The sequence below is a fragment of the Pipistrellus kuhlii genome, unplaced genomic scaffold (genome assembly GCF_014108245.1).
Source record: "Pipistrellus kuhlii isolate mPipKuh1 unplaced genomic scaffold, mPipKuh1.p scaffold_m20_p_9, whole genome shotgun sequence".
Taxonomy (NCBI): domain Eukaryota; kingdom Metazoa; phylum Chordata; class Mammalia; order Chiroptera; family Vespertilionidae; genus Pipistrellus; species Pipistrellus kuhlii.
The window spans coordinates 64,777,506-64,791,260 of NW_023425595.1; the positions used below are offsets into that span (position 1 = coordinate 64,777,506).

Here is a 13,755-nt window from a genome sequence, read left to right on the forward strand (position 1 = left end):
CATGTTTCCCAGGCTCAGGTCTCCAGAGTGCATATAGCAAGGCTGTTCTGAGGTGCCTCTACGTCAGACGGTAACTACCTTGGAGTGGGGTTTCAGCCATAATTCACTCAAATAAAGTCCGTTTTCTAGCTTCAATTCCTTGGAAATCTGGCAGCTGCTTTGCAGTTTCTGCCACATTCCAATTACCATTTCATTCCCGACAGGGGACCTTCCCCTTTGGCCCGTAAGGTTCTAAACAATAGTTTGGTTTTCATTAAAGCTCTTTGCCAGAGAATATGCTATTCAAAATAGTGGCTGGATCCTTTTGGGAGGATGCTATGAGGAGTTTAGGTGAGTTGGAGAATGTATTCATAAATGTAGCATATAAGGATCAGCCTGGGATTTCACTTCTCTCCTGATGCTAAGGAATCATGTGTATATGATTAAAATATCATACATATATATACACACATATATAGTGTCCAAAAAATGTATACAGATATTTTGAATAATTATAAAGGCAGTATTTGTTAAAATACATTTCATTTTCAAATTGAGCTATCTACTGTAAAGTGTGTATTCATTGTTTTTGAAACATATATATATACATACATATATATGTATATGTGTATGTATCTGAATATGGTTATTCTTACTGCCTGAGGACTTGCATCACATCAGGTCACCAGAGAGAAAGCCCTCCTCAGAATGGTGTCCTACACTCAGGACTGGCCCTAGCAAACTTCCCATTTTCCAGGTCAGGGGGCACGTTTCCTACCGTGAATGCCCCACACAACTCCAGCTTCTCCCCTTAGAGGCACATAAGAACATAGACTTTAGGGAAGGGGCCTAGAAAACAGAACCCTGGAGTCTTAGGAGCTACATGATCAATATTTCTTCAGGGATCTCACAAATTCAGGAATCTTATGGTTACATCTGACCCTGGAGTTAATTATGGGAAGCTCAGAACTCAAAGCATCTTAAAAAGAATAAAGGAAAATCTCTTGAACTACATTAAAATAGCCTTAAAGCTCTGAGAATAATCGATAAAAGTCAGGAAGTGCTCAATTAATGATGAAACCTACAAATAACTGAGCTTAATGGAGTGCGATCCTGGAGATGTAACAAGCACTATGGGGCATTAACCTTAGAAAGTGAAGTTTATACCTAATTGATTTCTCATGATTGTCAGTGTATTTGGCCCTTTAACTTACTTTATGAACTTTTCCCTCTTTGCAAATGGCAGGGAAGAGCAGGGTGAGCGAGGGCTGCACCCCGAAGTTTGTTTTGCTTTCTCAGAATCCCCCACCAGCGTGTCCAGGCGCCAAGCCTGCCCCTCAAGGCCGCTCGGAGGACAGGTTCTGCTCGGAGATCTCCAGAGGGCAGGTGGTCCCATGCAGGTCTGTTTAAGGGGCCAGTCTGTGCGAGGAAGAGCTGTTTCTCTAAAGCTGAATAACCGGCACAGGCTTGGCTGATCCCCTCTTGCCATTTAAGTTGGAATTTAGATTCCAACCCTGCAGGACATGCAGTGATTTAAGTAGGCCCCTTACTGAGCAATCCCCTTGGATCCAATGATTAAATTCAGCCTGCCTTAGACGGACATGGTGTCTCCCAGCACAGCACCAGCCCGGTGAGAGCTGGGCTGAGTAATGAGTGATCCACAGATGACACATGATGGTGGTTTTCTGACTGCAGCGACATGAATTAACAGACTTCTTCCACCTCGTCAGCGGAGGAATGGGGGGAGGATGTCTCCCTGCCCATCCTGAGCTTTACTCTGATTTTATCACCTTTTGGTAACTAACTTTTTAAATATTTTTTTTTCCCTACAAGATACCTACATACAAATGATTAAAAAAAAAATTCCCAGGTTATGCTGTTACAATATACAAATGGTGTCATTCTTGGTTTGGAGATGTTTCCTGCCAAATGTTAGCATAAACGATTATGCACACCAAGGTGAAGGGTGAACCAGAATGGGCCATGGGGGTATCGAGGGCATAGGTAACCGAAGAGCATGGCCCTCCTCAGCCCCCATGACTGACAGGACGCTTCATCCCCACCTCCAGCCTCAACTGCTAATGACACAGGTGACTGCCCTTCCTCAGGCAGCGGGGACTCCGGCCTGGGCCTGCAGTGCTGGTGCTACAATTTGTGGGCCAGTGTCTGTGTTTTGAAGTTCCCGGTGCTTGAGTGTCGGGCAGGTTATGTGACTACAGTGTTGGGTGGGTAATGTGACTAAGGAACACATGCAAACTGAGGCTCCTGCCATCTAGCCAGTAAGGAGGCTGCCCTCCAATTGCCACCCTGGCACTGGGCTCACAACAGAAATGACAAGACTTGCCATCTTTCAAGCTTTAAGAATCGTGGCATGTTAGTGCCATCCATCTACTTGGAACACGGCCGCCCTTGAAGACTGCATTGCTCTTTTCCCAGGCTTGCCTTGCCTCTCAGCAGTGCTGAGCAAGTAGATAAACAGTAATGTGATACCAACCGTGAACTGCTGGCTCTGTCGTCGCCGTTGTGTCTACAGACAGGAACAGAGGATTGGAGGAAGGGAAGAGACAGGAGGAACGGCATGCAAAAAAAGGGAAAATGGAAAAAAATGGAACAGATAATAAATGAGCAAGCTTTCAGAGAACATCGCATGACAAGCAATAATAAATGAAAAGCAAAAAAGCATTTGAAGTGAGTTGCACTGTTTTAAGACATGCCTTCAGCTCAAAGCTGCGAGCCAGTGGGGAGGACAGTAAGCCCCTCGGTTCTCGGGTCCTGCCAGGACACGCCTCCTTGCTGGCGTAGTCAGGGAACATGCAACGTGACGAGAAACACCAGTGCAAGCCCAGTAGCTGGCGGATGGCTCCTAAGGCATCAGGCTCAGGACTTGACACAGAAGCTGGTCGAAGCTAACGATGCATTCATACATTCAAACATTGCCTTTGTTCTACACCCACCCGCCGGTGCTGGGGGCAGCACTGTCAGTCAGGCCTCCCTGAATCCGGGTCCCCGAGTCAGCTTTTGGGTCACCTATGGCTTATGCTCTGGTGCCAGCAGATGGATATATGGGTCCCAGTTTTCCACCCAGTGTTGTTTCAGCAGAGCTTAGCTGGGCAGTTCTGGTAATTGAGAGGCCCTGGCAAGGAACATGGTCAAGGTTTTCAGATTAATTTCTACACACACACTAGCATACACATGTGCACACATGTACACACACGCACCACTAAGCCATTCCTCACTCTGCAGATCTTCCTATGGCACATTTGTAGAGCAGGAGTTTGTCATGGAAACACCCATGTGACACTCCCAAAATTAAAAGTGTCCAGCCAACCCTCGGCTCACAACTCAGAAGCACATGCGTGCTGTGAGCCGCCGGAGTCCTGCCTGCACGGCTGCGTCAGGAGACTGCACTTGGTCTTGTCACTGCCAAGTGCACTCGCTGTGGGAGGAAATGTGTCTGTCTTCCTTCTAGTCCCGATGCAGGTGCATGTTCTCCCTCTGGGCCGGCCTTACTGGCTCCTCTTCACGGCAAACTCACAGCTCCGTCAACTTGCTCTTTCCTCTTGGCTAGAGTGGAAGGGGCACACACATCTAGAAAATGCACAGGGACATTCTTTCCCCAGCCGCTTTAACACCACTCTTCTCACCAGCTCCATCCCACTGTCAGCCGCCCGGCCAGCTGCCATTTCCGTTCTACGCCTCGCCAGGGCATGTCCTCCCATGTCCCCTGGCGCGGAGGCGGCGCTCTGGGCAGCACTGCGGTGGTGACCTGTCCATCCTATGATGCAGCTAGCGGTCACTATTTTCACAAGTTTAGGAGATTTCAAAGGACTATTTCGGACTCAACAGAGGCAATGTTTCAATGCACTGGTTTTGGTTTGGTCCAATGAGCCTGGTGCTTCCCATTCACAAGCATGGCCCGTGAGCCGCACTGGTGTTCCCCTGCAGTTGGCATTGTTTCCTTAGGATCCCGTTCCGTCAGAACACAGGGCCCATCCAGCAGCGAGAACTAACCAGCAGTCTGAGCAGCTCCTGTAGCTCAGCCTAATTTTTCACTGGGTTTTTGAAGAACAGGTGAAGGAGAGAAAAGCATAACGTTCACCACATAATAACATGATACTTACAAGTCGAGTCTGTAAGCAAAAAACAGCAGTAAAAACACCCCAAATTGTACAGTTGGAACATCTATACCAGATTCTCGTGACACAGTCCACACGTCTCTTTACTTGAAACACCCAAGTTCAATGTTAGTTTGAGACACTCCCAACTTCAAGGGCAAATGCAATGCACTTTGTGCTGAAACATGTACATGCATGTTCATACATTGTGTAGCTGAGCACTGCTCCTCTCAACATTCACAAAAGGCAGTGAACGCTTGGGCTGGTCATTTCACCAGGGATATGGTTAGCAGGAAATGAAAGCAAGGGGGTGGAGCCCTCACAGAGAACAGCTGCGGGTTAACCGGTGACTCCCCAGTGTACGTGCACTGTCGCCCTCCATCACCACCTCATGCCAGTGTCGACGAGGTCAGACTGCGTGGAGCTGGCCATCGGCTTGCAGGTGGGCAGAGAACATGAATGAAGGCAAGTTCACAGTGCAGTGTGCTTCCCCATTCTGGGGACGGGAAACCCATCAGCTATACCCAAAAGGGCAGGAGAAAGGGAGTGAGAGAAGGAAGAAGCGCCTCTCAGACAGCCCAGTGGGGCAGCACAGCTCCTGCAGCCGGTAACGGCAGCACCAGGACCGGCTGTGCAGCGGGAGAGGCGGCGGGAAGGAGGCTGCTGCAGAGGGTACGCGCCGGAGGGGGTGTGCCCAGGCAGCCGGTCCCGTTTCTCTAAGAGCATCTGGTGTGCTACCTGAACGGAGACTATCTCAAATAAAGAACTAAAAAAAAAAAAAAATTCTTTAGAAGTGGCTCTGCGCTCCCCGCAGGAGAGCACTGTGACAGAATCTAATTCTCCTTCATAATTGCATTACGACTTCATGCAGAAACCAGCCCGGGCTCCGGAGCGGCGCCGCCTGTGCGGCGGGATTATAAGGGGATCTTAATCAGAAGACTGGGGCGATGTGCAAGCCCACTCCTGCGAATCCGCGGGTGGGGCCACGCAGGGCTTGGTACCACTCTCCGTGTACACCAGGCAACTTGCAAACAGCAAATTTCCAATATGAGTGACAAGCGCCGTGGTGACTGGAAAAGTGAGAGCGCCTAATTATCCTCAGAGGCGTTTCCAACTCCCCTGGTGCTGCCTGTCAGGGGTCACCTCAGAGCTGGGTCCACGGGACAGCCAGGCCCCGTGGGCTGAGCTGACTGCAGTGCTGCAGGGCTGGAAATGGAAAAGGCTTTGCCAGCTATTGTCTCTATTTTAGTTTTTTTAAAATGTTAATTATAATGAGGGCAAACGTATGGCACATTTGTTTTATATGGCCAGCACCAAACGGTCCCGTGTTCTTGAAAACCCAGCACGCGTGCCCCTTTGTGCCAGTCACTCCCCGGCTGCTTTAGGAGGGGCCTCAAGGTGCCCCAGGCTGGGCCCACCCCGCTGTTTGGAAGATGCCATTTCACTAAACGTGGGCATTGCCTCTTAGTCTCCCAACCACACCAGCGATGCCTGGCGCCCTGGCTTGAATAAATTAAACATCGTCTGTATTTCTTGTTGCGGTAGATGACAGTCACAAAATGAAAGGCCCCGACAATGGGCGATACTGGAGACACTAGCCATTTAACCAAGTAGAAAGGAAAACACTGCCGGAGAGGCAGCTGGGCGATATGCAGTGGAAACAGCCCTGTGTAAGCGCTGCTGTGGCACATGCTAATCCTGTCATATGGATTCTCTCCAACTTAGAACTGCTCAGCGAGTGTGACAGGCTGGGGGCTTAAAGCTAATCCATAAATTAGTCCGTGGTCTCACACACAACGGGGGCCATAAATGAAAATGAAAATCCTGGAACCAAATTAAATTCACAACCTTAAATACCTTCTCTCCTCCAGTTGCCCAGCGCAGCCCCTGTTCCGCCATGCAGCCCCTGAGAGGCTGGGGGTGGGGTGGGGTGGGGGGAGCCGGGTACAGAACAATGCGGTATAATAACCCAATCTGCTCCAGAGCAGCGCTTAATTGTAAAGAATTTAATTTCTCCCATTTTGACTGTCATAAGCTTAAATGAAAGCATACTAAGCAGTCCAGGCACATTTTAATACACTTCCCCCCAGTTTGCTTTCTTAACTAAAGTTAATAAGGAGCCGATGGTTTCCTTAATTGAATTCCCCTTCAGTGTGTGTGAGGGAGCTGCCTCTAAGCCAGACACCAGGGCAGGGGAGGAATCCCCCTAACCATGTTATTTTCATTGCTGTGCTGCGCTGGACAAACCATTGTTCTGTTTATTTATTTGTTTATACTTATTTGAAATCTATTGGAAGCAAAAGCACGTGCTTGAAAATTAAACTTCGAAACTTATTTTCTACTGGTTTTGTGGTTAATTTTCTTTCCACCTATGTCGTGCTTTCACCAAAGTCTGATTCCTCAGAGGCGGGAGAAGCAGTCAGGGACAAAGTGAAGCTAAAGGCCCAGCCAGAGCTACGACAAGGCGAAGCAGCTCCAAGCTTTGCCGAAAGCTTCTTCAGAAGTGTCCGCTGGTGCTGCTGTGCCCGGAGATCTTTTCATTGGAAAACCAGATGTTCTGAAAACCATAGGAACCTGTACAGTGGCTTCATTTCACAAGGAAAACAATCCGGGTGTCATGTTGTGAGAGAATGCTGGTGGGAGAAAGGGCAAGGCACAGGGAGGCGGGGCAGGGAGGGTGCTGCGAGGAGGTGATGGACAGAGAGGGAGGCGGCGGCCGCTGCTGTTCCCGGATTAGACCGGGGCCTGGGCCCTTCCTGCCGAGTCCGTATTCTAGCTTTCCCTTCCTCAGCCTGAGAAGCCTGCATGTCTGATGCTACTGTCTGCACTGTCCGTAGAGCTTCAGTATGGAAGCATGTGAAGTCTTTATCTCAGTTATTTTTAATCAGGGGGCAGAAAAGTACGGGAATTATGATAGTAGCATTACATTCCGTCTCTCATTCCTTTTAAAAAAAATGCAGACTCACAGGAGCTTCGTCACTATAGTATGTTAATTTCTTCCCTTCCCTCACAATCGCTATGGGCCCACACTGCTGGGCTAGGATGCTGTTTGTTAGGGGCTAACAATTATCAGTAAAATGAAAACAGTATGAAAAGGATGGCCATGTTCTTTGGGGGCAAAACTTAAAAGGTGGTTCTTCCACAAAAGGCGGCACAAGCGGTTACTAGGGTCCTAATAATCTCCCATCTGCGGCCACACCGGCATCGGGAAGCTGGGGAGGCGCTGGATGGGAAGCCGTCTCCACAGAGCAGATGCCAGCGCCAGAGAAAAGGCAAGCTGGGACACTCTGGGAGGACCGATGAGCCCTTTCCAGCACCGATGGCAGGTGTATGCTGGAACAGCGAGTGCACAGGCACACACGCACAGAGCACACACACATACACACAGTACACACACACACACACACACACACACACACACACACACGGCAGTGCTGGGCGCAGTTTGGCCTTCAGGCTTCATTTCCAAAATGCCATTCTTTCTTCTCCCCCCCACCACGCTTGCCAACCTTGCTCCTCTCCGCCGGCTCACTTCCCAAAGTCAGAAGGGTTTTTCCTCTGCCAGAGCAAAGTCCCTAGAAAATTCAAGTCTGGTTCCCTGTAGGGCGGGGTTTCAGGCAGCACTGGGGTCAGAGAATTCTTTCTTGTGCATGATAGGATGCTTAGAGCATCCGTGGCCTCCATCCATTACGAGCTATCAGTGCCCCATGGGTGACACCAAAAGTGTCTCCAGAAGCTGCCCACCGTCCCTGGGAGGGGGCGGGGCACAGGAGGGACAGGTGCGTTAACATTGTCCTTGGCCAAGAACCACCCCTTTAGGGGCAGGACCCAGGACCTGCTCAGGGCAATTCTACAGAGAAGGGGCCCTCAGGCGGGAGGGTGCCTGCCATCCGTTCTTATTCACACATATTCTTAGGCCACTGACCTCTGACCCTGGCCTCGGTCTCCGCCTGTGACCCTCCCTCTGCTGACTACACAGCACCCCAACGTGCACGACCTCGTCCCCCTCAGCCAGTGTTAGGCTATGGGAGGCTTCCAGCCCCACAGGCGCTAGCACAGTGCATTAGGGGGCCTGGTGTTTGTGGGATGCCTTCCTGAAAGCAGACACCAGGAGGCTGAGTAGGAGCCGGCAGCCAGGCTCCGGAGCAGTGGCCCTGTGGGCAGCTTCCCACCCCAGAGGCGCCTGTCTGCCCACCTGCACGCAGGCGTGAGTAAGAGGCCGCACACCGGCCCAGGGCCTGCTCCGCGCCCCCTCCCTCCCCATAGGTGCCCAGAAGACAGGCCGCATCACGTCGTCCTATGCTGATGCTGGGTACCCACTGTGCACAGGACGGCTCCTGCCACTGGACAGGCATCCAGGGTAGCCGTGGGAACCTGAGGGCAGGACTCACTGCCTCACGGAAACGGGGTTTCAGTTCTGAAATGCCAATTAGACAAACCTTGCCGTTTTCTTTTCCAAGAAACAAACCATCCTAATTGGATATGTACTTCAAAAAAGGGGAAACCTCACTTAGAAATGACTGCTATGTCACTGCTATGAAGGGAGATTTCAATGTGCTTCCCAATTTGGCCCCTTAGCTACTCATTTCTTATTCAGAGGCGACTCCGAGTTTAATGTATGGGGTCGCGTGCAGTGCGACCTGCGGGCCGAGGCCATGGCCTGAGTGGCCGTGAGCGGGGAGGTGTTAGACCGAGCGTGGGCGCCGGCGGCTGGGAGCCAGCTCAGGGCGCGGCCAGTGGAGACGCAGTCCACAGGCCTGGGTGCCCACACCCCGGGCCCGGAGGGAGGGGGAGGAGGGAAAGGTGACCGCACCGGCAGGTGAAGTGGTCACCGATCACCAAGCGCAGAGCAGGGCTTCCGTGTGGACCTCACACCAACGTCAACTGCCTTCAGCAAAGTCCTAACTAAACAGAACGTGCCGACCCCAGCCCAGGCTTCCCGGGCAGGTTTCTGGTCTCTGGGAGGGACCTCGCGAGGGCTTCCCACCAGCCGGGCCGTGTCTGTTCTCCGGACTCTGGGGACCACGCCAGGCAGGCAGTGTGCTCCTCCACATGAGAGCACAGACCCAGCCGAATGAAACCCCAACCTGGGTGACTTTTCAAAAAGAAGGGGTGCCAGCCAACAGCAATGGTGGGAACGGAAATAGATGGTCAGGTCATCAACCCCCATGAAGGACATCAAGACACCAGAGCGCCTAAAGGTGGGTCCCGTGAGGCTCTGCGGGGCTCCCTGTCTGTGCTGGGTGTGCGTTTGCTTTTTAAGTGGGTCAGGGATTCTCGTGCAGTGAATGGCCATATAGGCTTGGGAAGCCACATACTCCTCTCAGCTCCAGAGCCTGCACAGACGGCCACGGAGGAGCTGAGGGGGGATAGGCGCCCTGCTCCTCCCACCTGCGCGCCTGTGGCTCCCGGGCTTCAGACTGGATGTGCATTGCTCTCTCAGCGTCTTTAGGAGGGAGCTCTGGTCTCCAGGAGGAAGGGCTGGCTGTGCCGAGGGAGGGGTGACAGGGAACTCAAGGGCAGCCTGCCTCCTAACAGGGGGAACGCCCTGGTTACAGAAGACAAGAAGTGGCAATGGAATACTTCCTTTCAGAGAAACCAGAAATCAACTATGACCTGTGGAGTTCACCAATATTTTTCTGTCAAATTTGTACATTTTCTCCTAATGAAACTCTGACCTGGGAGCGGGTTTCAGTTATTGCATGTGACGGGGAGAAAAACAACAGATGGCTGAGGGCTGCTTCTTCTTTAAGTTCAGGCTTTCTGTCACTGTCGCTGATTTAGCTGTTGAAGCTGTGGAGGTTAATGTGGCTACAATGTACCGAGCAGTGCAGGAGAGGCGAGTGGACGTGAACTTGGCTGTCCGTTTGGCAAGGCTCAGTTTGGACAATTTGTAGGACCTGATCCAAGTCCAGGGCACAGCCTGGACTTTACTCAATGGGACGCAGGACTTTTCAGCTCATACCCTTCAACGTGTCTGGAGAAAGGAGCCAGTGTTACATCCAGGGTGTACTTTCTGGGCAAGAGAAACAGATGCAAAGCAACTTGCTAAGACACAGCAAGCCGGTAAGATCACACCATTAAGGCCCGGGTTCTCCATTGTTGTGTTAGTGGCCATTTTTGTCCACTGCTCTGGGAATTCATGACCACGGGAGCACTGTGGTCAGAGGGGCCAGCAGCCGACACAGGAGCCACAGTGCCCACCCGGGAGATCGCCCTGCACAGCCGTGACTGACCGAGGGGCCGGGAGCAGAGCGCGAAGCCGGAACAGGCCCTGTCACAGGCACCTTCCACATGGGCAGAACACGGCGCTTGTTTCTAAAGGGTCCCTTCAACGCAGGGTCCGCCGCGTGAACTGACAGCAGCAGAGAAAGAGCAGCGGGGACTGGGGGTTGAGGGTTGGAGTGAAGAGTCGGGGCTGGGAACCAAGCACCTCTCCGCTGAGACTGACAATGGGGAGGGCTCAGGGAACGGGACGACAGGTCTTAACAAAAGAAAAGGCCGAAGCCGGAGACAGGCCAGCACAAAGGGAGCCCCTCAATGAGAGAAGGTAGAGCCGTACAGCAGGCGGGCTCCACTGCCCTGAATGCGTGCCTGCTGGTTCCCTTGGGGCCTCGCCCCAAGGAGCTACCAAAGCCATGCCTACAGGACGGACGGATGGACCGCTGCAGGGCGCTCTGAACGGGTACGGGCTCCCGATGCGGGACCTGAGAACGGGTGACAAAACTGACGACACCGACAGGGCAGCTCCCAGGGACTGTGAAAACACGGGGACACAAGCGCAGCCTGCAAGGGGCACCTTGGACGAGAGGTCAGAGGTCATAAGGCAGTGGCCTGGTTCGGAGGATGACGGCTGCTCTGGAAAAGGGAGCTGGGAAGGAGCACCTCAGTCAGTCACCCAGGAAGGGGAGGAATCAGCCACGACACCCACAAAGCGAGCTCCCTAGGACAGGAGCGAGGAGAGGCTGAACAGAACTCCCCAGACAAGGACTGCAACGCAGCTGGACGGAGGTGAGCTCCGAGTGACACAGCACCGATGGATGGATTTCCCCAAGACCCTACGTGAAGGCGCTGCTGCTTCTATAAACAACATTCAACACGTCCTCACCAGTGGCTGACGGTTCTCTGCTCCATGGAAGGCGGAGGAAACAGTTTCGATGAGCCTCCCTTTCACTGAAGACTTTGACTTTTTCTGTATCCACCTCACGGACTCCGGTGAGAACCGAAGTGTCCGCAGAAAGCCACTGTACGGGATGCGCCACGGCTGGGCGGGAAAGAGCGTTCACATGAAGGGTGGAGAGTGGAATATTCCGGGATTTTAAGAAGTCCAGTGCTAGGACTGTTTACGTGGGCACATGGCTCCGAGACCTTGCAGTCTCATCAGACAACAAATGAAATAGAAAGTCACCTTCAAAGAGTTTTTCTCACAGGAGGAATTACGAGTTTCTGAGCAGCAGCAAAGACCTTACCTAAGGAAATCCCGCGTGTCTGCTGGACACGGCACCCAGACCTTCCTACCCTGGTGGACAGGGGCCTCTGAGGCTCCCGGATGAGCTGAGAGCCGCTGGGGTCTGAGAAAGGGGTGCATGGCGGGATCCCCCCTCAGTGACAGAATGGGAGACTGTGAATCTCACTTTGAACAGGAGCTTCAAACGGTGCAGAGAGAAAGCCGTCCCTGCAGCCACGGCGGCTCCACCCTCCACATTTCTCCGAGGGCAGCCAGGTGCCCAGCACCACAAAGGCAGTGGCTGCCTCTGATCTCTCCTCACTACGCAGGCGGCCCGAACGGGCGGCATGATCAGCAGGCAGTCTCGGGCAGGAAGGATGGCGACACGTTGGGAACATGGCCACAGGGGCATGTTAAAGGGGGTGCGTTTTCATTCATGGGGATTAAGGTGAAGTTGAGACAAGGAGAAGATGCACGGCCAGAATACTTACCATTCGACAACCATGGCTGAGCCTACGCCACCAGCGTGTCCTCTAAGACAGGCTGCCATTGTCCCTACCATTCTGCTTACATAGTGATGCTTAAAAAAAGAGTTCTCTTATGGGTAAGCTGCAAGATCTCTGATCTGCTGTTAAATGCTTGGAGGTTAAAGATTGTCTGAGGTCCTTAAGATTCAGCCTAAGAATACAGTCGCTGAGTACAAAATTGCAAGAGCAATGACATCCCGATGACTGAAAGGGGACGTGGAGGCCTTGTTGTATACATACCAGAAAGACAACACCATGCAGGACATTTCCATGGGAATGAAGTACCGTACCTGCGATGATGGTAAGGGTGGTGGTGGTGGTGGTGGTGGTGGTGGTTGTTGTGGGAGGAGGGAGAGTTGTGGGGGGATCTGGATAAAAAAAAAAAAAGGAAAATCAAACCCACAATGCTGAACACAACAATGACCAGTAATGACAAAACAAAGGCACGAGGACACTGAGATGTTTGTTTGATGATTCCCCTTTAAAACCAGAAGGCTCCTCCAAAGATCTGTGTCTTCCAATGACATCCCGAAGCCCTGGTGGGAAGAGCTAAGAAAAGAATGACGTCAATGAAGATGAGGAGATGTGAAGCAGAAAGGGAGGACAAACAACAACAAAAAAACATAGGGCATCCCACCGGATCCAATTTCAAAGATGAGGTTAAACCAGCTCCCCACTTCAGGGTGTAATGGCTGCTGTTCACTTGATACTGTCACAGACGGGAGGGAGGGAGCAGGTGGAGCGCTCTGTCTGCAGGCTCCGGTGGCCTCGGTGTGCTCCTGCGTCCTTGCTCTTAGGAACGCTGACCCTGTCATTTCCATCAACATAGCCAGCAGCAGGCGAGAATGCTCTGCTCTCTGCACACTTCCACTCGGAGAAGAGAGGATGCTGCCACTAAATACCACATTCCAAGACACAGGAGATTTTCTTTCTTAAAAGCCAGTAACATTTTACAACTTATCGATATGGGTAAGTTAGCTGGCTTTGCTCCTGTTAAGAGCTTGACCTAAGTGGACAACAAGAATGAAACCGAAGGAGCGCTTTCTGTCTTGAGAACAAGAGAAGGAGGAGTCAGTGAGGCCTGGCCCTCGGGGCCGGGATCCCAGGGAAGCCTCTGTCAGGTGCTGATCGCTGTATATCCGTCTGTCATCTCAAAAATGATTTGGGGGAAAAGGGAAGGGCAGATATGAAGGAGAGAAATTCCAAGCCCAAATGATCAAACCGAATGTGTTAACTGTCAGCAAGACTTTGAACTAAGCCACTGTTCCGCTGTAACAGAGCAGAAGATGACTTGAAGGCTTTTGATTTTAAATTTTATCTAAAGCATGTCATTTTTTTTTCTCCCTGACACATCTGGTGTCCTTTAATCTCCCGTGAGCTCTCAGATGTCTAATTAATACATCAAAACTTTAATTATACTGGTATACTGCACCTTTACTGGGCTTCGTGCAACTTCCTGAAAGTTTACAAAAACATTATCTTGGTTCTTGGTTATAATGCCTGTTTAAAGTGATCCCTACCTCAATAATCTGAGGCTTTAATGTCCCTCACAGACTTCTCTCAGACATACACATATGTACTCATTTGACCGGGAAGAATCAACAGCAAATTGATCCGTTTTATAGGAGACATTATTTATTTGAGGACAGAAGCGGTTTGAACTATTGTTGAAGCAGCCTCACATAAG

General features: G+C 51.5%; 1 protein-coding gene across 7 annotated transcripts in view; it reads right to left on the bottom strand.

Moving 5' to 3' along the window:
- CADM1 (cell adhesion molecule 1) overlaps positions 1 to 13,755 on the bottom strand; it is a 340,237-nt gene that overhangs the window by 18,875 nt on the left and 307,607 nt on the right. For 2 of the 7 annotated variants that reach the window (XM_036428391.2, XM_036428390.2), the window contains exons 8-9: positions 12,359 to 12,436; positions 2,474 to 2,506 (exon numbers count right to left, since the gene is read on the bottom strand). The exons of 1 other annotated variant lie outside the window; for it this stretch is intronic. In XM_036428391.2, coding sequence (XP_036284284.1) covers positions 2,474 to 2,506; positions 12,359 to 12,436 — 111 coding nt within the window. Of the gene's footprint in view, positions 1 to 2,473; positions 2,507 to 12,308; positions 12,437 to 13,755 lie in introns of all 7 variants that reach the window. 4 more of the 7 variants (XM_036428395.2, XM_036428392.2, XR_004986335.2 and 1 more) reach the window with 3 other exon arrangements.